The sequence below is a fragment of the Cyprinus carpio genome, chromosome B2 (assembly GCF_018340385.1).
Source record: "Cyprinus carpio isolate SPL01 chromosome B2, ASM1834038v1, whole genome shotgun sequence".
Taxonomy (NCBI): Eukaryota; Metazoa; Chordata; class Actinopteri; order Cypriniformes; family Cyprinidae; genus Cyprinus; species Cyprinus carpio.
The window spans coordinates 9,194,615-9,217,647 of record NC_056598.1 but is presented as its reverse complement, the minus strand read 5'-3'; the positions used below and the strand labels follow the sequence as shown (position 1 = coordinate 9,217,647).

The 23,033-nt window shown below is 37.9% G+C and overlaps 1 protein-coding gene and 1 long non-coding RNA gene across 5 annotated transcripts; one reads left to right on the top strand and one right to left on the bottom strand.

Annotated features, from left to right (window-relative positions):
• Nucleotides 1-6,402: 6,402 nt before the first annotated feature.
• lhx8a (LIM homeobox 8a) lies at nt 6,403-10,469 on the bottom strand. 4 transcript variants are annotated; one of them, XM_042719276.1, is made up of 8 exons: nt 9,809-10,469; nt 8,624-8,761; nt 8,334-8,455; nt 7,728-7,948; nt 7,457-7,561; nt 7,269-7,363; nt 6,898-7,081; nt 6,403-6,704 (listed from the first exon to the last, which is right to left on the bottom strand). In XM_042719276.1, the coding sequence occupies exons 1-8, from the start codon at nt 9,887-9,889 to the stop codon at nt 6,628-6,630; spliced, it is 1,023 nt and encodes a 340-aa protein (XP_042575210.1). In that variant the 5' UTR covers nt 9,890-10,469; the 3' UTR covers nt 6,403-6,627. The 4 variants fall into 4 exon arrangements, with proteins under 4 accessions (XP_042575210.1, XP_042575213.1, XP_042575212.1 ...); XM_042719279.1 differs by lacking the exon at nt 9,809-10,469 and adding an exon at nt 9,180-9,427; XM_042719278.1 differs by lacking the exon at nt 9,809-10,469 and adding an exon at nt 9,027-9,171.
• Nucleotides 10,470-18,334: 7,865 nt separating this feature from the next.
• LOC109062852 lies at nt 18,335-22,200 on the top strand. The gene is made up of 3 exons (XR_006154083.1): nt 18,335-19,029; nt 19,205-19,280; nt 19,632-22,200. It is a non-coding gene; the product is annotated as an uncharacterized LOC109062852 (long non-coding RNA).
• Nucleotides 22,201-23,033: the final 833 nt, after the last annotated feature.

Genomic DNA, 23,033 nt, shown 5'->3' with positions numbered 1-23,033 from the left:
AATCCAAAGAGATATTCTTTATAAAAGTTAGGGGTCAACCACACCCCCCTAAAATGACTCGTTCTACCACGCCCCCACATCTCTACGTCATTATGTGGGAAGATTTGCATAATATGCCCAAAATGTTCACGCAAAGAAGGAAGGACTAATGTTTTTTATGTTCTGTGATGTTGTGTAGTTGTTTTTTGTTTCATTCAAGTGAAACTTTCTTTGTTCTTCCAAAAGAGGACATGACTAGAAATCAGTGGTAAAGTTGTATATTAACACTGTTCCAGAACAGTCCAAACCAAATATTCAGATGTGTGCTGTGCATTTTATGGAGGATGAGGACTGTTTGCTGAATCAGCAGCCTGCAATGCGTCTGTGGCACAAAGGCTGTTTCTATAAAGTTGGGCAGTTCAAACTTTGTAAGGACAGTCTGGCGCTTCTGACTCACAGCCTGTAGGTTACCGTGGCTCAGTGGTTCATGTAGGTTTTCTACAAACCGGAAGGTTGGTGGTTCAATCCCCGACTCCACCTGACCAAGTGTCGAAGTGTCCTTGAGCAAGACACCCAACCCCAGCTGCTCCCGACGAGTTGGATGGCGCCTTGCATGGCTGACGCCATTGCCGTCGGTGTATGAATGAGTGAGTGAATGGGTGAATGTGAGGCAACTTGTAAAGTGCTTTGGATGGCCATGGGTCTGTTGAAAGCGCTATATAAATGCAGTCCATTTACCATTTTTATATTTGAATGTTTTGTAGGTTTTTATTTTTGATTAATTTGCAAGTTTTGAGCAGTAGAGTAGGCTTGTTGTTTCTCAGATCACAAATGCAGACATGGTTTTATGTTTACGCAGCACGATACGCATCACGTAAAAAGACAGCATAAGTCAGTATAATCAGTAATTATGTCTCCACTGGATGCAACAAATGCCTCGTTTGTAATGGGCTTTATTTGTTTTGTCTCGTCTAGTGATGTCCGGATCGCGAACAAATCTTTCTATTTAACAGGATCTAGTGAATCGGTCAAACCAGTTCACCAAGTCTATCTGAATCGTTTGAAACTGTTCTAGTCTCCAGTACGCACTAATCCACAAATAACTGTAAAATAAAGTTATTCGGTTTATAAACGTGCCTTACACTCCCTCTGATGCAGAAAAAAAACAATATCCCAAGTTATTCGGTTACTCCTAACAGTACATTGACTGAACTGCTAAAAGAAAGCTATGATGGGATGTGCACGAGCAGAGCAGCTGGACTGTAAGTCTCGTGCTGCTGTTGGCCTGGGAGAGGGCATAGTATGTTAAGGGGTGTAACATTTCCGTCACACGCTTGAGGCATTCGGCCAATCACAACGCACTGTATAGCTGGCCAATCAGAACACACCTCGCTTTTCAGACCGCTTTGTAAAAATCGACGCGTTTCAGAAGGTGGGGCATAGAGGAGTAACAATAGAGCTCGGGCAGAGACGTTATGGAATGGTGCATTGTGGGTAACGGCGGCCATTTTAGAGGCAACGCAAAGCCGGTTGTAATGAGATAATAGCGTAGGCGGCCGGTCTACAGAAAAAGTTATGGAATGTGACAAAAAAAAGTTGGCTATACCATATACGGACAAACTTAATAATGAAGCCAAACAACTCAAAAAAAAAAAATTGAGGTTAAGCGGAATCGATCCCTATGAGCACAATGTTTGGTGTAATAATTATGAAAGTTTACCAAGCCTCAGTTTCCCTGATATTTTCTCCTACCTGGTCTGTGGAGTGAGCACTTACACCTCCAATCAATTTACAAATTTTAAGTCACTGGAGGCTCACCTGCAGTTCACAAATGGATGGGTGCAAGATCTGCAGATCTGCAAATTAAACGTGGAGAAAACAACCGTATGCACTAAGGTAATGTTAACGTTAACTAAGCATCAGTGGTGACACACATGCACACACACTTGTCAGAGTCTGCAAGCTATGAAGCTTGTCTATGCGGGTGTGTTACACTTCAGGAGTAATTACTCACCTATCATACTGTATAATCCACTGTTTTCGTCCGGTAGTTCTGTAATCCGGTATAATATTGACGAACATTCACCTCAGACACAACCCACCATTCACCTAAACAAGACGCTTAACTTCCTATTTTGTAGTTCGTTCAAGTAGTGACGTCGACCTTACCTGATTGGTGGCCGGTGAACCAATTTAAAGGGATATTTTAATAACTAACCTACAGAGGTGGACAAAGTACACAACTTCCTTACTTGAGTAAAAATACAGATACTACTGGTCAAATATTACTCTGTTACAAGTAAAAGTTGTAAGGACCGATTTGTACTTAAGTAAAAGTACAGAAGTTCTTGTTTTTAAAAGTACTTAAGTATCAAAAATATTATCGAAGGTGATGGTTTTCCTCCGTACAGTGGCAAGCCATCTGACGCCTCTTGGTGATTTCAGACACCAAGTCTCCTTGTGTTTTTTTCCAAGTAGGAAAATGGTGAAAACTAATATGATTCACAAGGCGTTTGCCCTGTCAATTATGAGACCGATTACAGCAGTTCACAATACAGCAATACTGAACAATTTTCCAAAAAATAACCAAAATTAATGACCAATTGACCAACGTTACCTACTGCCTACTATACGCTACTATACAGTACATCTACTTCCGTACCGCGATTCCCACAATGCATTGCGACGTGATGTAACGATCCCGACCTCTATACATTATATAGAAAATAATGTGTTTTTTTTACTTTAAACTGCATAAACACATTGCATTACACCAAATACACAAAATTATGTTATTTTTAGCAGCATCACATGACCCCTTTAATTATATTCATTAAAATTATTCATTTTACCACGGTGAATATGCCAAGGTAACGGTTGCTGCACGACCAGTTTGAAAGTTCTGCGTGACTGCCACTATAAATCGCCACGATTGTTTCACGATGCCAATCTTTTGTCTGGGACAGCCGAAAATTGTGCAGCATTTCGTATTTCTCCCACCTTCCATGCTGCTCAAACCAGTGAGGGCAGGGAGTTAATTCACACCCCCGAGACCTCCAACGATCCTGATCCAGACGAGGAGGCCTGTCTTATGTGAGAACAGATCCTGTGCCTGACCCTCACTACAAGTAATGCCCTTGCCTGTCTTTTTGATTCTGCTGTCTTCACTGATAAAGCTGCATGGATCTCAACCCAAGTTCATCCAAGTCTCTGTCATATTTATATTTCTTGAGCATCATATCAGCATATTAGAATAATTCTGAAGGATCATGTGACACCAAAGCCTGGGATAATGGCTTCTGAAAGTCCAGCTCTGCATCACAGGAATAAATTATTATACAATTAGCTATTTTTAAATTGTAGATCAAATAAATGCAGCCTTAGTAAGCATGTGACTTTTTCAAAAGTGAACTAGTCAACATTTGAAGTGGATTAAAACCTTTCATCAAAGTTGTCCTAAAACCTAAAACCAAAATGCGTTCTTGTCTTAGGACAACTTTGATTAACTTTTTTGATCCACTTTAAATGTTGACTACTAGACTATATTTTAAAAATGAATAAATAAAATCTTACCAACCCCAGACTTTTAAACTGTGGTGTACAGTATTGTTTGTAGGAATTTTATTTTCATTTGCATTTATTTAAAAGTGTATATGTGGCATTTTGCTTAATTATGCGGTGGTGCATGCTCATGTTTTCTTTCACCACAAGAGGGCGAGAGAGTGTAACAGAGTAACGGTCTGCTGAGGTTTGTGGTTGAGGGTTCTATAAATTATGACCTGCAGGTGTTATTGCTTTCCCTCCTCTTTACACCCAAAATACCCATCATCCAAGAGGGCGTCCCCATGTTAAATTACTTCTACTTGCCACTCTTGGTAAGAAAGTCTCTTTAGAATTTTTTGGGACTAGTTTCTGGTTGAGATGTTTTTAACAGGCAGGTTTCTTTTTCTTTGACAGACAGTAGTATTAGGTTCATACTTGATTGCACATAGCTTCTTCAGCGTCTATGCAATGTGTGTGGACACCTCTTTGTTTCTTTAAGTTTTACTAGAATTATGTCTATATCATGTTGAATATTAATATATTTATCGTCATATCAATAATCACATCAATAATGAATCATAACTGTCTATTTTATTCTACCTATTTAACACCATACATGTTTACATTTAAAATTTCCACACATACCTGTACATCTGATTTCTTGATACATATAACCTTTATTTCCTCCTGAACACCATCTTTTTCTTCTCTTTCAAAATCCTATGACAATGTATGGCATTAACAGGCAAAGACTTATAAAGAAAGGATGGGACAACACCCAAACCTTTCCTCATGTCTCCTGGCCTGAAAACAACATTGGGAAGGACTGAGCAGAGCCCCAGGAATTCATGTGGATAAATCCCTCTGAAATCTGAGAATATCTTTACTTAGCTTACATACTTAGCATGAATTAACTTACAGTATATATTATAGCTAAAGTGGAGTACATTTTGTAATGGGAGCTGAGGATTATGGAAAGTGATGACATGACTATCCACCTCAAGAGCAAAGACTCTCTGCACAATAACAGAAACTAACTCAGGACGCAGAGCTTTGGCCTTTCTGACATAGACCCTAAACAGAATACTAACATGTTTGCCTCTTACTTCTGACTGCTGCCTTATTCTGGAAAAAATGATCACTCACTCAACAACTGGTATTTAAAAAAGCTGCCTGAGCTTGGACACCTTGAGAAAAGAAGTTGAACATGAGAGTTAACTGACTCACTTTTTCAGTGTAAAACTTAACTGTTTCATAGTTTTCTTCTCACAATTTGAGCTGGTTTTACAGCAGCAAATGAATGAGATTAAAGTGGCTTTTTAGCCACTTTAGGTCAACATTGTGCTGTGAGCTCTAGATGTCTGGTCTAGTTTTCTTTTATTTTTTATTCATATTTATGAATGCATGTCAGTTTTCCCTGCTCAAAACACTTCAAAGGAAGTTAACAAACCCTCGCAGTTTTAGGTCTTTAAAAAGCACTTTATACCTTAGATCAGGAAACGGCTTTCATAATATTTTCTTTTGTGATCGCAAGTGATGTGGCATGGAGAAAGACAGTCCTTGTAGACATACAGTACATGCCTCCTTTAGGATTGGCAAGTGAGGTTCAGTGAAAATAAACACTATCTCCTACTGTAACCGTTGATTTCCAGATGCTTAATGAACAATTATATATATATACACACACACATATATATAAAACAACTATTTAAAGAATACTACACAGACACTTCCCTGAATGCTTTCCCTCACTTTCCTTCATTTTCAAGTTGTCAAACAACGCAATCTCTCACTAATAAACATTTCTTATTCCCTCTATTAAACTGCCAATGAAATGCATTAAAACTTCAACACCCCCAAGTTTTCAAAAATGTGTTTTGTAGATCTCTCATCAAAAACCATTAGATGGATATATGTTTAACCCTAAAATGATATTTTCATCATAAGCATTTCAGTAACATAATACCAAAGTTAACGGAAATTGCTCTTAGTTTGGGATAAGTTAAACATGAAGACATTGCCGCTTAACACACGTGCACGTAAAATCATACTTATATGTACTTACAACTCTAGATGTGGAGGAGAATTAATCGGCCGCACAAGCCTTTTATACAACCAACTTGCTGAGAAAGATCCTCAGGTCTTGCAAGGAGACTACTTCTATCAATCATTGTGCTACACATGATAATAGTCGGTCCAGTGCATGCACATCTGTCATTTTATTTAAACATACAAAGTTGGAACGCACTTGGTCTGCATAACTCAATACTGAAATCCTAGCAAACTGCTTTAATGCACCTATGAGGTGTTCAAAAATTAAGCATGATATCGGACCAAAATATCAAAATGGACAGTGTCAAAGTGAAAGCATACAATAAAACACTTTGTATGCCACAAAGAAATCAAATTTGTTTAACATTGTACAGATGTAAAATTATGGGTGTATCTTGAACATTTGTTTGAACTTATGTTTTTTTCACGATTCACGCTGTTTGTAATTAAATTTAAACAGCATTTAATATCCAGTTTAATCTATTGCTCAATTAGAATTGTTTCCTAGATGGTTCCTAGAAGCACAGCAAACTTTCTACAAGTTTTTCCAGCCATATCTATAATTACAAAAGAACTCAAATCTCTGATGATTCAACTCAAAGTTCTCAAGCAGAATCAGTATTAAATAAACAAAACAAAAGCTTTAATTTGATCAATGCTAGAGACAAATCTGATTTTATTGGCTTTTCGTCACCTTCCAATTATTTAGAACCATCAAAAAAAAAAAAAAAAAAAAAAAAAAAAAAAAAAAAAGAAGTCAACTAAACCAGAAACTAAGAACTCCAGGGTAGTCATTTTAAAACAAAGTGCTCAATCACATACAAGAAATAAATTAAATGAAATTTATTCCATCACTTTATAGATAATATATTTATATATTAAACAAAAACTTCAGGCTTTTCACAATTAAGACTTTAAACATTGCAAGACCGATATCCTTCAGTAGGTGCCCATGAAAGAAAGTAGCATGGGTCTTGTTCAATAGTCAGTATAAGAATCAATATTTCCTCATGCTGTCCTCTGGACTCTGACCGTGTGGCAACAGTGGACATCTTAGGCATGGCTGATGGGCAGCTGTGTCATTGAGTGGGGCAAGAGAGGTTGCAGAACCAATGAAGAGGGAGAGTGGACTACAAAAGACGAAAAGTTAATGTCTAGTTTCAAAACTTCAGTCATGAAGAGCTGTTCAGCATATGCACCAAATTAAAATAAATGTACAAGTGATATTTTATTAAGACTTGATTTAGCTAGTATAAAAAAAACATTTAAAAAATAAAATAATGCACACATACATAGACTATAGTGATATTCCACATAACATACCATCCATGTAGGAGTGTAGCGCAGTCAGCATAGGGGTGTCTACAGGGGCAAAAGCAGTGTACTGAAATTCATCTATTAGAGGAGGAGAAAGCCGAGTGGACTGCAGAGACGACACTGGTGCGGCTGAAGAGTGATTTGGGCTAACATGCTTCTTATGACGAGCTCGACAGTTCTGAAACCAAACCTGAACGGCAGATGGATGAAGTATTGACAGTACACTAGTATAGTAATATATAATAGTTGTAGTATGCATAAAGTTACAATAAATTGATAGAGAGAGAGATAAAATAAATATATATATAAAAACACATACACACACTTAATTGATTTTAAACTGGTTTATTTAATTTATTCTATAGATAGATAAATACCTGAATAACCCTCCGGCTTAGACCAGTTCTTTCTGCCAACTTTTGTAAAGTCTGGGCATCTGGATTGTTGTCCTGAGCAAACTGGGCTTGCATTACTTAATTCACATTATTTAAATAAATAAATAAATAAATAAATAAATAAATAAATAAATAAATAAATAATTGATTGATTGATGAGAATTTCATAACCTGTAGCTGGTCAGCTGTAAAACTGGTCCGTGCCCTCTTGGCTGGTTTAGGCTGATTTACTTCCTGCTCTGAGGGAACACCTCCCTCCGCATTCACTCCTTTTCCTACAGCAAACCACAAAGTCCATCAACAAGAGCAGAATTTAACATAAGCTCTGGTTCCATAGGAGCTAAATAAATGCAGGAGTAGTTAACATTGTGTTCATTTTAAACATTTGAGAAGATATACTAGATAACCATTTAATATGACAACATATTTGCAACATCTAACCATTCTCCATGACACGTTTCAGGTTGTCCAACATGCAGTCGTAGTGCACACGACACAGAACCCTCTCATCTACCAGGGCAAACTCTTCTCCTGTGGACAGCTGTCTCTTGCAAGAGAAGCAAGCAAAACAAGCCAGGTGGTAGGTGTTTCCTTTTGCTCTGCGGACCCAGTCGTTTGAATGGATGTTCCTACCACAGTGAGCACAACGTGTTCCATACTTCCTGCAAGAAAAAGTCTTTGATAAGAACTTCTATCTTTAAAAAAAGGTAAACAAGTTTTTGTGGGAAGGGTTTTTTTTTTTTTTTTTGTAGTGAGGCTAACAGCAGTTGTTTGATACAGCACTCCAAGAGGGAAAAAAAAAAAAAACGGAAGGAATGAAAAGACTGGTCGACTCTTGTCTTCCTAAAATTTAATGAAGGAAAGTATGCAGTTTCGGTAGAAAACTCCAAAATGTTAAGTCACTTCATAAGAAAACGTAGAGGCATCGGCATTTTGATGGTTCTCCATCTACAGCATGACAGTACTTAGCTATCAGTATTTCTTTTTCATAAATGGGGGCTGGGGGGTGGGGTGGGGGGTATACATTCTAAAGAAATACTTCTTTACCTGAAGTAGTCCAATTTACAGAATATCTCCTTTTCTTTTATATAACAGCTGATGTGCCTGCCCAAAGATGTTTGGCACACGCTGCACGACAGGCATCTCACGTGCCAGCACATGTCGTTCACCTGAGGTGTAAAAGCAACATTTTTCGGTTTCGAACGAAACATTTGCGTAGATAAGAAAAGAGGAATAAGATTTAGTCGGGATTCGGGAAACACTGAGCGGAACGACAATTTAGTTTTACAACACTCGTATGAAAGATTTGATATAAAAGTAAAATATTTAATACGCACCTTCAACAGATATTTGTCGACGATCTCAGTGCCACAGCTGGTACAGATGGCTTTCTCTGTCATGGCATGAAGTGAAGAGCCGGGCGACAAAGACGACGACGAACACGATACCTCTTCAAACAGCTCTTGGGTTTTATCCTGAAAAATCAAAATTCGAGGATATTAAAACGTAGCTAAATAAACTACAACCAAACTCTGGCCCTAAATAGTAGGCTAGTTTAGGAACGAGAATTCAGCCTCGTCGTTCAGGAACATAAGGTCAGTGACCTTCCTGTGGTCTTTCAGAAGTCTTTGGCTAAAACAAATAAATACACACATAGGCTACATAAAATAAAGAAAAATATGTAGTCCTCAAGTCCAGAAATATTTAAATAATTATTACTAATACCACTGCGTTTATAACCTGATGCAGCTGTATGGTGTGAAGTGTGCAGAGGACTGAACCCGCACAAGGCGCGGGCATAACGAGAGCAGTTCAAACACACTTTATAGCCTGCCCGCTAGCGCTGTCGGCTTTTAACCTCTAAGGCCAAACGACCCATTAACGGCCACTTGCCTTTTTACCATGACAACCTCTACAAGCGAGCAAGGAGAGGTGCAGAAACACGGGCGAATCTTAACGCAAAGCATCATCCTCTTCATTTCATGCGCTGAAACTCCTCATGTACCCTAGATATTAACCTTTTTTTTTTTTTTTTTTGGCGCCTTCAAGGGCTTGTTTACCCTTACATGTTGCTTTCCAAACTGATTATCTTTCTTTCTTAACCCTTTTAAAGTATTTCCAATCTCTCTTTAAAAAAAAAAAACCAACAACAACTGCCGCCGTGACAAAGAAAACAAATCCCCAGATTACTTAATTTATATTAATTGCACACAGGCGTTGCCTGAGGCGCAGCTGATGATGGTACCGTAATTCAGAAGTGAAGGCTGTTTCAATTCTCTTTGATAAAGAGGAATAAATGGGCTCATAGTTAAGTGAATGATGGAAAAAAAAGCACCGTTTGCCTGCAGCCTTTGTTCTTTAAGTTTAATATATTTTTGCAATTTTTATTAACGAAAATCTTCCAAAATATCACATAATGATTCCTTAATAAAACAATAAATTAAAATGACAGGAATTAATAATAATACAAAAAATGCATAATAAGACATTTCAAAAGTATAAGCAATTCATGTGGCACTTACAGTGTTCTCGCTTGGATTTTCCTTCGATGTGGTTTGTTCATTTTTCCAGTACATTGCCCAGTATGTAGTATCCACTCTCATCTTTTGTACAGCGAGAATTAGGCTAATCCATATGGGTGCTGCAGCTGAATGCACGCCGTGACCATGTTTTAACTCAAACTTTTGTTTTCCTTAGTGAGGGTGGAACTTTTCGCTCATGTTCTCGGTACTCTGGCCGCACCTCCCTATCACATTTACACACGCCTATTATTTGAGGAGTGAGTTGCATGAAAAAGACTTGTAAACAAACTATAAACAGCATAATATTTGTTGAATCGAGAATGCAACAATTTTGTCAAATACGTTTTGGAAACGACCTTTTAACTAACTACTTTTACGTATAGCAAATAATAGGCTACAGCAGGTCTCTTTCATGCATTGGTTTAAGCCTGACTGCACATCAGAATTGTTTTTTTTTTTTTTTTTCATCGCAGTAGGCTACCATTAAGATAAAATTTTCACATTTTAGTCTTCTGAAATCTGCCTGTCACATTAAAAAGCAGTGATACCTGATACCTGATTTGTTGCAAATAATCAAGTAATTTGCATCATCGTATTATTACGCGGGTTTGACAGTTTGTAGCCCACATGAACAGTCCCACAACAAATACATCTAGGTTTGAAAATATACATGACCAGATGGCGATTTATGATTAAATTAAACATTTTGAGATAAAATAAAATAATTTGTACAAATATTTCACTGTGTTTCGTTAGGGGAGAGGGCAGATCACTTAATGCCTATAAATTAATTGCTATTATCATTGTCGTTTGTTTATTATTATTATATTTATTATTATTAGGCCTATTATTACTATTATGTAACTAAACCATTAATTTTTAATGGTTTATGTTGATATTACTGGTTGAATTATTTGGTTTGTGTACTTTCTATAGACTAATACCTTTTCATTATTATTTATTTATTTATTTATTTAATCTTATGTTACACTTTCTAGCTAATTTTACATCGCTATTTCCAAATATTGTTGTTTCACAATAAATGAATGTTGTTTAAAATTTGTCTTCAGGTCAGGAGGGTAATTATGATGTTTACATTAAAAACAAGCTGAATGATAAAAAAAAAAAAAAAAAAAAAAAAAAGCGTTCTCAAATGGTTAACAAAATAGGATAAGATGTAGCCTGGTCATCAGAAGTCAAACACTAACAGCTACCGCTGAACCGACGTGTCAAGTATTTCGTGTTTACATAGTGTTTACATAGGCTATGTTGCATAAATAATAATTAAACATTTAAATCTTTCAGCTCATTGATTTATATTAACTAGCTATGTTGTCGTCCACCGCATGGACGGTGAATTGCATTGTACTATTATTGGGTTATAGCTATTAAATGTCTAGCCAGACATTTGAGTTAATTTTAGTCAGCTCACATATCTGCATATGAAAGAAAACTGACGTCTTCATTATAAAAGCAATATTATCAGCTTTCACTCGGATTATTCTTGGCTCTGTGGATTGGATTATTTGACGTGGAGGATGTAAAGCAGTTTTGTATAGGTATGTGAAAGGTGTCGGTCAAGCGCGTAACCTTTTATATGTTTATTTATTTTATTATAATTTATTATTATTATTATTATTATTATTATTATTCTGCGTACACAAATAGCAAGCAGATTTATGTGGTTTATTTTTTCTATTGCAAAATTTTTATAACATGACCGCTAACAGAGGAACGATTTCTGATTTAATACAATGTCATCTTTGTTGTTTATTTGAATCCGTATTAGCCTACATCACCTGCTGTTGGCTATTCGTTATTTATTCTCTTTTCACATGCTTCAGAATCCATCTTATTTCTTGATTTTGCAAAGTAGTGTTGTATTATAATATAAAGAGAATCCCAATTTAGTGTTACCCCCCAACAATTTTGCGTTTAAAAGACGTCTATTAGCCGTCTAAACACAGCCCAGACGTCTAGGCTAAAACAAGGCTAAATTTGGGCTGTCAGTGAAAATTTTATAGACGTCTAATCATAGCCCAAGAATAGACTAGTCGTCATTTAGACCGCTATTAAACGACTACATATATACGTCTAATAGACAGTGAATATGGGTCTAGGCTAAAACAAGGCTGAATTTGGGCCGTCAGTGAAAATTTAATAGACGTCAAACCATAGCCCAAGAATAGACTAGTCATCAAATAGACAGCTAATGAATGCCTCCATACTGTATGTACATCTAATAGACAACAAAATTGCAATCCATCCAAATTAAATATACAGCTTTTATTAAGAAAAATAGCATTTAACAATTTGGATAACATAAGACAATACAAAATGCTAAAAATACAAAAGACAATTAATGACAAAATAAAATTTTATAAAAACAATACATTTAAATATAAATATTATGATTAGAAAATTTGGAATTTTTAACAACTTAAAATTATAAAAATTAAAACATTAAATATTTTAAATAAAATATTTAAAATAAAAAAATCTAATACAAATCAAGAGCATGTTGTCACACTGAACATTAAAGCATTAGGATAAATGACAACATAAAAAAAAATTAAAAATAAAAATAAAAAAAAAAGATTAACCTTTGGTTGGTTTACTTATTTTAACAAATAAAACAACCAACAGTGAACTTAAAGGAAATTATTAATTATTGGTTTTTATTTCTTGTTTAAAATGCTTCCCAACTGTATTCCGCAAGTACAACTCTGTTGCAGCCAGGAAGCTTGTCATCACAGCATCTGCCAAATAAGAAGAAGAAGAAGAAAAAAAAAAAAAAAGCACAAGCAAAGCTTTTTGACATAATTTTTTACTTTAATTACACTAATTGTGACAGGGAGTCATTCTCTTTTGCTTGGGTGCCTACTAAAAACAAAAACTATATATAAAGTGTATCAACATTCAGTGTGTGTTAAAAAAAGAGAGAAGCTCTCTGATAAATGTTGTGTGTTTAATACACATACCTCTAATTTTCAAATGCCTCTTTCCACAGCGGATCAACCTCCTTTATGTTGAATTTAGACATGAGAGGATCTTTTTCAAAACCCTAAAATATAATACAGATTGAGGTGGTTAATTGCGGACAAAGTTTGACAATTCAAAATGACCAGTAAAGGAATTATTTGTTAAATTTCTGATTTGCATTGTAACTTATTGAGTATTGACACCACAATGTTTGATTAATGTTGCATGTTTTGTAGGCTTTACCTGTAACCTTCTGCCACTGTCTTTGAGGTTTCTTCTTTCAGTTCTGCACAACTTTGACACCTGAATAACACATGCCAATGTCAGGGGGGTAATATTATATGCGTACGTGTACAAGTGTTTACCAACCTTAAACATTGATGCCCACTGACCTGCAAGTTTTCCATCACTAACCGTTTAAAACTCTTTATTCCAGCAGTTTAAGTTTTTCCCTATAGTGCCCCCCACAATCTGTCTCTGCCTCCAAAATTCTCTGGCACAACTGACTTCATAACAACACAGTGATAGCTGCTGTAACTAAAAAGTAGCCCAATACACACACTGACCTCAAATGTACATGAAATAATAAATTCACCCCTATCGTTTTATTACATTATGTTTTCTGTTTGTATTGTTTCGGTTGACTAGTCAAGAGTAGCTTTAATACTGCATTGCACATTTGAGCTATTTGCACTATTTTAATACTGCTGCAAACTTTTTATAATTGATAATTTTATATTGCTATTTTAAATCATTTGTATTATTAAGCTTTACTATTAATTTGGAAGTTTCAAAATAAATCTTATTGTAACGTTACCTGTACAGTGACAGATATTCTGTTCAATTAGCTCATGCTCTCTCTGTATCTAACAAGCCATTGTTCAGTCATAAATTCAATATAATAATTAAAATAAATGATGGAATTTGTCAAAGATGAGAGTTTTAGTTAGGAAATGTTGGTTTGGAGAGGTTTTTTTTTTTTTTAATCATTGCTGCCCGGATCGTCTCAATTTCAAACCGCTTTTCCAGATGTAGAAACTACTCCTCAGTTTCTCCAATTCTTCTGAGTGTGTTCATTGTATAAATTAATATATCTTTTGCCTCTTCTTGCGCTGTTTTACAATCAATTGAGTTTGTAAACACGTACAAATGATAAAACTTTTACTCTATTAAATTTTGCAATTAATCATCTGAACACATGCGTGCTGAACATAGACTGTATAAAAACATGGACATAGTGTCCGTGACATCACCCATAGGTTTCCAAAGAGCGTTTTTGAAGCCAAAAGTAGGCGGAGCCCGCCGTCGCAATCTTGGCTGCGTGTCACCGCGCGTCACTCCCAGATAATTGAAAATGGGCAAAAAGGCAGGAGCTGTTTGCTGAAACCATGCCCACTTAGCTCGATGGCAGTGACAGCAGCGGCAATCCACCTGTCACTCAAGTGGCCGCGCCCTTAATTATGCAGAACTTTAAGGCTTGAGTTAATTTAAATGGATGAGTTATAAAAAAAAAAAATTCTACTATATTTAATAATGCTGTAAAAATATAAAATAATGCTAATTTAAATGTTTCAAAAGTTTACTTGCATTTGATAAGAAGCTGCAGGGGCGAAAATTGCATGTAAACAATTTTAAGGCTATTTTGACCAAGCTCATTGCTGGTCTGGTTACTGGTATAAGGCTATCGCCAAGCCGTTAAAATTAGACCACAGATTGCCTCAATTTCGCCAGGTGAGCTTAAAGCAGACTACACCTAGCCCGTCCAATTAAGAGGCTAATTAAATCATGGCTACATGTAGAGCATATCTTTGTAGATATTATTGACACTGCGAACATGATGGGATATCAACAATCTCATGCGCTGTCTGGTCCAAAACTACAGTGAATCAGGTTTGACTATAAGAGGGCTACAGATAGCCACTCTGACTACAAGCTAAATCATGGCTACGCTCAGGCTACATATTGAACATGTCAAAGAAATGAAACCAAACACCTTGTAAACGCTGTTGATTTGCTTACATGATGGAATATCATACATCTCAAGTTATTTTGTGATTCCATAGCAAGTTTAGATCCCCTGGCACTGTTGACTATAAAAAAAAAAATACAACAGTTCTTTCTGATACTCAAGTCTGATTGGCTAAGAGGTAGGGTGACCACACGGGCTATTTTTAAGGGACACATCCTTGCCAGGATTTCTCCTTATGCTTTCAAATCGCTCTCGAGTCTCACGGTACTTTGGTGTCATTCAATGATTGATGTGCAGCTACATTTCAAGTCAAACGAACAAACAAACACATGCGCTTTGATCGTTCTCTGTAGATCTCACCTTCTCATGTGCCACGATTGGTCGATTATATACAATACCTGCATGTTATTGGTCAAACTACTTTGGATGTTTTATGCAATATAAAAATCCTGACCAGGACATGTCCCATATGAATGGCACATATGGCCACCCTACTAAGAGATCTTCCAGCCATGAGATATTCTACCAGTATTGCCACTGGAACTGTTAAACCATTTGTATCACTCCACTTGCAGCATTTCTCAAAGTAAGTATCATGGCAGAGGACCAAACCCACTACAGTTTTACAAATAGCCTACTAATATTTTTGTGTCATAGAATGTCATTTTAAGAGTTTTTTAGATGAGAACATAGTTTAGACTTAAAATATCCAGGTTGTTAATCAGGGTCAGACTTAGTGATTTGGAGGCCCTAAGAAAATTCAGGTATGGGGCTCTAACACACCAACTATGTGTTCTTTTATCTTAATGAATAATATTGTGAGACATTTAGACAGTTGTCACATGAGCAAGCAATACTTAACTCAATTATTCTTACATTTGTGTTAATAATTAAACTGACTTTATTTACAACTAATTCAATAATTTACAACTAAACTTATAATCATTTTATTATTTTTACATATTACATATTTACATATTACATTTACTGACAAGCCCCATTCCAGAATCAAAACACTGTGGGTGTTTCTGAAATTAATGAGGGTGTTCTAGCCTTAGTTTAACATATTTTTGTCCCATCCATTTTGATTTAGAGAGTGAATCTCGCATGTATGTGCAGATGTCACTTCTGAAACTTTGCAGTGTGTAAGCAGATGTTGGTCCTATTGGTAGCATGTAAAATCATTTTATTCAAATTTTAAATGTATTATATAGCTACCTATGTAAGTGTGCAAAGAGTACCCTTTATAATAACTGAAAAGCTGTCTCTCACTTAAGTTAAACTGCTATATCAAGAAGTTCCATTATAATCAATGAAGTTCTAAACTACAAAATAAGTCTCTTATTTACAAACACTTTGTTCTAATGAGAGAATTCGCAAGCACACAGAACTCAGCACTAAACAAAACTGCAGCATTTCAAAGTGGATTCTAACTTAAACACCTCTGATTCGACATTGTGTTAAAAAAAATCAACAGCTTTGTCTGTGACTGGCTACATTGTTCAGCGCTGTAAAAACACATTGAAAATAGAAATGATTGATACTCTCCAGAATGCAAACAAAAAAATATGCAATGGATTGTTTGCCAAGTCTTTTTTGCCAATATTATAGGCAGGGGCGAACTGGCCATCTGGACTTTCTGGAAAAGTCCAGAACGGCAGTCCATCTGTTGGCCGTCGGCCTGGCTGGTTCATCATCAAAGAAAAAGTGTCAGATTAAGTGATGTTGACCGCCGACAAAGGGGGGCACTAATGCAATCTATTGTTGCTTTTAAGAAACCGAAACTGATGCGAAGGAGAATGGGCTTGTGATGGTAAGCAAAAGAAGTGAAGATAAAGGCGGTTGGGAGAAGCTAAAAGGAAAAAAAAAAGAGAACAGTTACAGGTTATATTTGCTCGCCTCTATCACATAGTATGTAGCCTATAGCACTAGTAAAATCCCAGGTCTGAGCATCCACTGCTATTTTTCACTCCGCATTGTCTGGCATGAATAATCCATTAATTCATAGAGAGACAGCAGCGATTCTACAACGGGTGCATTTGAGAGCTAGTGAATTAGAAAATAGAGTAAATGAAGTAGCCTATAAGGTGATTAGTCTGATTAACATGACACACAGACATAAGAATCCTCAAATTGAAGAATTGAGTACACTTTAAATAATCTTGAGTTTATCTTCAGAAGCACTAAAGAATAATGTTTAGTATATTAAGTACAAAATTAATGAGTGAAAATAGAGCACTTTAACTACATTATGGAAGTTCACTTTTTCACCTGGGTGGGAATCCTAGACGGAGTATTTCCTTACTGCATTGTCCATTCCGGGCAGGGAGTGAGTTACTACCCCAAATAGAGTAGTTCAAGTACCTTGGGGTCTTGTTCATGAGTGAGGATAGGCTGGAGTAGGGATGCATCGATCTGATATCGGTATCGGCTCCGATACTGGCATTTTCTGCCGAATCGGGTATCGGTCAGACGAGACCGATCCATAAACGATATTGTTCCTATACTATTATTTATTATTGTTAAAGGGGTCATATGATGCTGCTAAAAAGAACATTATTTGGTGTATTTGGTGTAATGAAATGTGTTTATGCAGTTTAAGGTTAAAAAAAACACATTATTTTCCACATACTGTACATTATTGTTTCTCCTCTATGCCCCGCCTTTCTGAAACACGTAGTTTTTTTACAAAGCTCACAGTTCTGAAAATTGAGGTGTGCTCTGATTTGAGGTTTATAAAGTGCTTTATGATTGGCCGAATACCTCAAGCATGTGATGGAAATGTTACACCCCTTAGAACAATCCTGTGATGTCCACTTCGCAGGACACTTACGTTCAAATAGAACAAATGTCTGAAGCAATAAGAGAAACATACCAAATGTGCAGAGCAGTGGGTGCGAGGACTGGAATTGAGAATCGCTGCTCTACACTGCTCAAAACTCATGTTTGAATTATCAGTGGCAAATCCTTTACATATGTAAATTTGCTTACAGTCTGTGTGTCATAACAGCTGGAATTGTAGTCTTCTCTCCCAGGATCAGGAAACAGTCCCCCATAAAATGTGCTGTACACTAAATATTTGAGTTGAACTGTTCTGGAACAGTGTTGTAAATACAACTTAACCACTGATTTCTAGTTGTGTCCTCTTTTGGAAGGCCAAACAAAGCAGTTTCACTTTCACAATGAAACAGCGTCTCCACAACATTGTGCCGGCGGCAACAGCGAGAATCAAAGTTACGCCTTCTTTCTTTATGTGAACATTTGGGCGGTATTATGCAAATCTTCCCACATCATGATGTAGACATGTGGTGGTGTGTTTGAACGTGCCATTTTAGGGGGTTGTGGTTAACTTTTATAAAGAATATCTCTTTGGGTTTGAGACTTTAGTCTTTGCAACTTTACAGATCTTCTTTATGCACCAAGAGAAAGGAAAACATGAAATTGCATCATATGACCCCTTTAAGCCCCACAAAAGCACAAAAACAGTACAAAGCACCAAGTCAAAGTCCAAGTGTTCTGAAGCTGTTCCATAGTTTAATGTGAGGTACAGATAAATATTTAAGCCATTAAATTCAAGTTCACATAAACTCTTCTCTCTGATGCAGCTGTCTGTCATCCTTCATTTAGCATTCAAACTGTCACATTCAGTTACGACAGTCAAGACAATGAAACTCTCTCCAAGAGCGCGCAGTAACTGAATTCTAAAACTGTTTTCTATTTACTTGTTTTCATTAATGTATTTTACAACTATACAAAGAGCAATGTGTAACATTTTACCAGCGTCTCTCCCCTCTAAACCTTGCCGCGCCACTGCAAACTTCGCCGACAAGGCTTTCAAAGCAGCGGGCAAAGCAGCTTCAACACTGCACATGATGGCAATTGTAACCAAGGTTACCAGTGGAGTAACAGAAAAAATATTGTTATTAATATAACAATATAATAATGGGAGAGTTATTAAAAAGTATTCAAAATTAGTAATTTTATAAAAGAAAAATATTACTTTCATATACAAATATACAAACGTATATTTTCATTTGGGTAATACTATGACCAATGGTGATGAGTTTTGAACTTGAGACGAGCCAATACGAACGCAGGATCTGGCGCTGCGGAAGAATTGATTTCCGGGTTTTGCACGAGGTATATGCGTGAAGTTAAGTGGCAACTCTCTCTGGCGTGCACTGATGCCTGATGAGCTCTGTGTCTCGATGCTCCGGGAAACAGAAATATAGAAAATAGCCTTATAGATGAGTTTGGTCGATGGATTGATGTGAGTGAAAAGACGCATTTTATTTCCTATTACGTATAAGTGACGTTGGTATCGTTATGAGAGTGAAACGAACACTCATCTGTTTTATATAAAAGTGTATGCTGATATACATATACTTAAATAGCATTAGAGTATTGCTAAAGTATTTATGAAGTTAATTTTTGATTTAAAAAAGGGTAAAGGGAGCGATTGTAATGGGGCGTGCTGTGCCTGCACCATTCTGGAATTTTCTGAGTTAAACGATCTCCTTGGTAAGTCAAATTGCTTTGTAACTGTTACAAATCAAACTGTTACGGTTGTATAAGATGAAAAGCAAGAGAAATTAAATCTGTGAGTGTGATTTATATGTATTAAAGAAAATGTTTAATGCTGTATAGGGTTAATAACAGCTAAACTGATGGAGAAGTGGTCAATATATGAATCAGTGTATTATGTTGAGAGAGAGTCACAAACATTGCCTATGTAAAAGAAATATTCTTTATTGAAAAATGTATTTGCAAATGTTCAGGTTATGAGGAGTAACTCTACTGTCAGTAAAAAATTGTTTATTGTATGTTACAATGAAGATATTAATGATATTTCTGTGACCTTGACTGTTCAAGGTCAGGTTTTTTTTTTTTTTCTTCTGTTGTTCTGTCTTTTCCAAATTCGCTGTGTATACTGGATCTGTCCTGGCCTTCCAGTGGTTCTGAGGAGGGTTTGGACTGGCGAGCCTCCCTTGAGTTTGTTCTTGGATCTTTCTGTTGAAGAAGTATTCGCACTGATTGAACTGCGAATGGTAGGAAAAGGACTAACTTTCCTCATCTTTTATTTTTTTTCCGGATGGAGACCTTTTTCATTACCAACAGGACAATTATTTATTTTTTTATTTTTATTTTTTTTCTAAAAACTTTTCAAAGCACTCTTTCACAAGGACTGCAATTCTGATTGGATTTCATCGTAAAAAAAAAAAGAAACATTTGTTGTGCAATTGGGTTGTATGTTGTTTATTTAGGATTTACCCTGTTGAAACCCAAAGAAAAAAATTGAGACCTAAAGTGTTGAGATCTTACATTCTGGTTGAAAAGGAAACACATTTTATTTCATTTCATTTTATTTGTTATCAACCAATGTAATTCACCTGTTGTCATTCACCTGAAAATACAGTGTGTGTTCAAAAGAGTATTCACTGTTGTTGTGGCATCTTTCTCAGCAGCGAATCTGTTTCTTCTGAAACGCTGGTCCATAGATTTCATTAGGTTAATAGCCAGAGAGTAAGCGCTACACAATACTCCAGGTGTATCAGGCCAAGCTGCCCAAGTCTCTAAATGAGGATGTGCCGGACCCTGAAGTGTTCAAAGAGCTCAGACGTGCCACGGATCTGGCCCTCAGAGAGACGAAAGTGACAGCTCGAACAATTGGCCGCAACATGGGGAATCTTGTGGCGCTAGATCGTCACCTGTGGCTAACTGTGACCGAGTTAAAGGACACGGAAAAATCAGCCCTTCTGGACGCTCCCGTGAATCCATCAGGTCTCTTCGGAGCAGCGGCAGAAACAGTCGAAGGCTATTAGCCGCTTCCTGCCAAAGCGCGCCGGCACTCACTCTCACACCGTGTGGTATTAAACTCCCCACCCCCCAACTGAGAGTGGGTTATGAAATCAATAAAGAATGGCTACATGTTTCAGTTCTTCCGCAGGCCGGCCCGTTTCGACGGTGTGTTTTTGTCCACTGTACGGGAGCAGAATGCCTCAGTTCTGCAAGAGGAAATATACAACCTCTTTGCAAAACGCGCTGTAGAGACAGTGCCCCTAGCAGACCATGAGAGCGGCTTCTACAGTCACTATTTTCTGGTACCAAAGAAAGACAGTGGACTCCACCCAATCTTGGCCCTGAGAGCGTTGATTCACAAGCGTTGATTCACAAGCACATTCAAAATAATAACGCTGAGACAAATCCTCTCACACATCAAACTGAGAGATTGGTTTATCTCTGTGGATTTAAAACTTATGCTTATTTTCACATTCAGGTAGCCCCTCGCCACAGGCATTTCCGGAGATTTGCATTCGAGGGGATAGCGTACCAATTCACAGTCCTACCCTCTGGTTTATCCCTGGCCCCTCGTACGTTTACAAAATGCATGGATGCCGCTCTCTGTCCTCTGAAGCAGAGCGGAATGCACATCCTGAACTATCTCGACGATTGGCTAGTCTTAGCCCAATCAGAAAGTGTGCTGCTCGGCGACAAGCTCAGAGTCCTGGCTCATCTTCAGAGCTTTTAGGGCTGAATGTGAATTTGCAAAAGAGCATGCTGGTACCGAGCCAGAACGTCTCCCTTTTAGGAGTGGAGCTGAATTCAATCAATATGCGAGCATTTCTGTCGGAAGAGTGCTCACAAAAACTGATCAGCCCTCTTGCAGTCTTAAAGTTAGGGCACTCTCCCCCGCTGAAATGCTTTCAGAGGATGCTCGGCCATATGTGACCGCTTCAGCTCTGGCTAAAGGGCTGGGTGCCACAGAGCGCATAGCGCATGGGCACCTTGCATATCAAAGTGACGCTCGACTGCTGGGATGCACTGACCCCTTGGCGCAATATGACTCTGTATTGCCAGGGTGTTCTTATTGGCCAAGTGATCAGGAGAAAGACTGTTACAACAGATGCATCGAGCACAGACTTTCTCCCAGACATTCTCCACCATCACGTTCTCATCAGGACGGACAGCATGACAATAGTAGCATCTATAAATCACCAAGGGGGCGTAAGCTCGCGGCCGCTGCTGTGGCTGGCAAAAGAACTTCTTCTGTGGGCAGATCTACACCTCCTCTCCATCAGGGCAGTACATGTCCTCAGATGCCTGAATTACGGCACGGACTTACTGTCGTGGGGCGGGGTAATCCACAGGGAGTGCAGATTACACCCTTTTAAAGTCAATATGTGTCAATATGTATTTGGCAGGGCGGAGGTGGATCTCTTCGCATCAGCAGAGAACACTCACTGCCCGCCGTTTCATTCACTGACCCACTCTCCACTGGGAGTGGATGCACTAGCTCATAGCTGGCCGAAAGTACACAAGTAGGCTTTTCCTCAAGTGAAACTTCTGCCTCGCGTGTTTAGCCAAATCAGAGAGGAAAGGAAATCTGTTCTGTTAGTGGCACTGAAGTGCCCCCCCCCCCCCCCCCCCCCCCCCCCCCCCCCCCCCCAACGTGGACTACCTCACTTAAGAGAGACCTCCTCTCCCAAGCACAGTTAACGATATAGCATCCAAATCCAGAGTCATGGAGCCTTCATATCTGGCTGCTCGACGGAACTTGCCTGTAACAGATGCACTTCCTCAGCATGTGTTGAACTCTATCTCTGAGGCTAGGGCTCCTTCCACTAGTCTTTACACACATAAATAAAGAGTTTTCACAAACTGATACGGGTTGCGGGGCGAAGACCCCTTCAACTACCCAATACCAATAATTCTTGCCTTCCTTCAAGAGCAAAAAAAAAGGCTCATTTGAGTCCATACAATCAGTGAGATTGCGTGCGCGCTCTCTCTCCGGACAGAGCTGCTGCTCGCGCTGGCCTCTGTTAAGCGAGCTGGGGACCTACAGGCACTGTCAATTGTTGACTCATGTATTGCGTTCGGGCCAGGTGATTGCAGCCTTAAAACCTTGGAAGGGTTATGTGCCTAAAGTGCTTTCGACTCCATTTAAAGCACAGGTTATAACATTATCTGCTTTCGATCCTGAAACATTGGCTGGGCTGGAGCCGCTTAATACACTTTTGCTGTGCCCTGTACGTGCGGTGCGCAATTATACAGAGCACTCTAGACAGTTCAGGGTCTCAGAGCAGCTAGTTGTATACTTTGGAGGATGCACAAAAGGCCTGCCTGTGTCCAAGCAAAGGCTTTCACACTGGATCATCAACACAATTGCTTTGGCTTATGGCCCTTAGGGCGTGAAATATCCTGTAGGGGTTTGGGCCCACTTAACCCTCTGAGGTTGACAAACATGGATACACATTTTGTGGCATTTTCTCCTGA

Bases quoted from the DNA above. Each gene is read 5' to 3' on its own strand.
- lhx8a (XM_042719276.1), bottom strand. From the start codon at position 9,889: ATGAGAGTGGATACTACATACTGGGCAATGTACTGGAAAAATGAACAA. The intron at 7,949-8,333 runs GTAAAGAAGTAT...TTTTTCTTGCAG, and splicing joins TGTAAATTGGACTACTTCAG to GAAGTATGGAACACGTTGTG. The intron at 7,562-7,727 runs GTTAGATGTTGC...GGTTTGCTGTAG, and splicing joins GAAACGTGTCATGGAGAATG to GAAAAGGAGTGAATGCGGAG.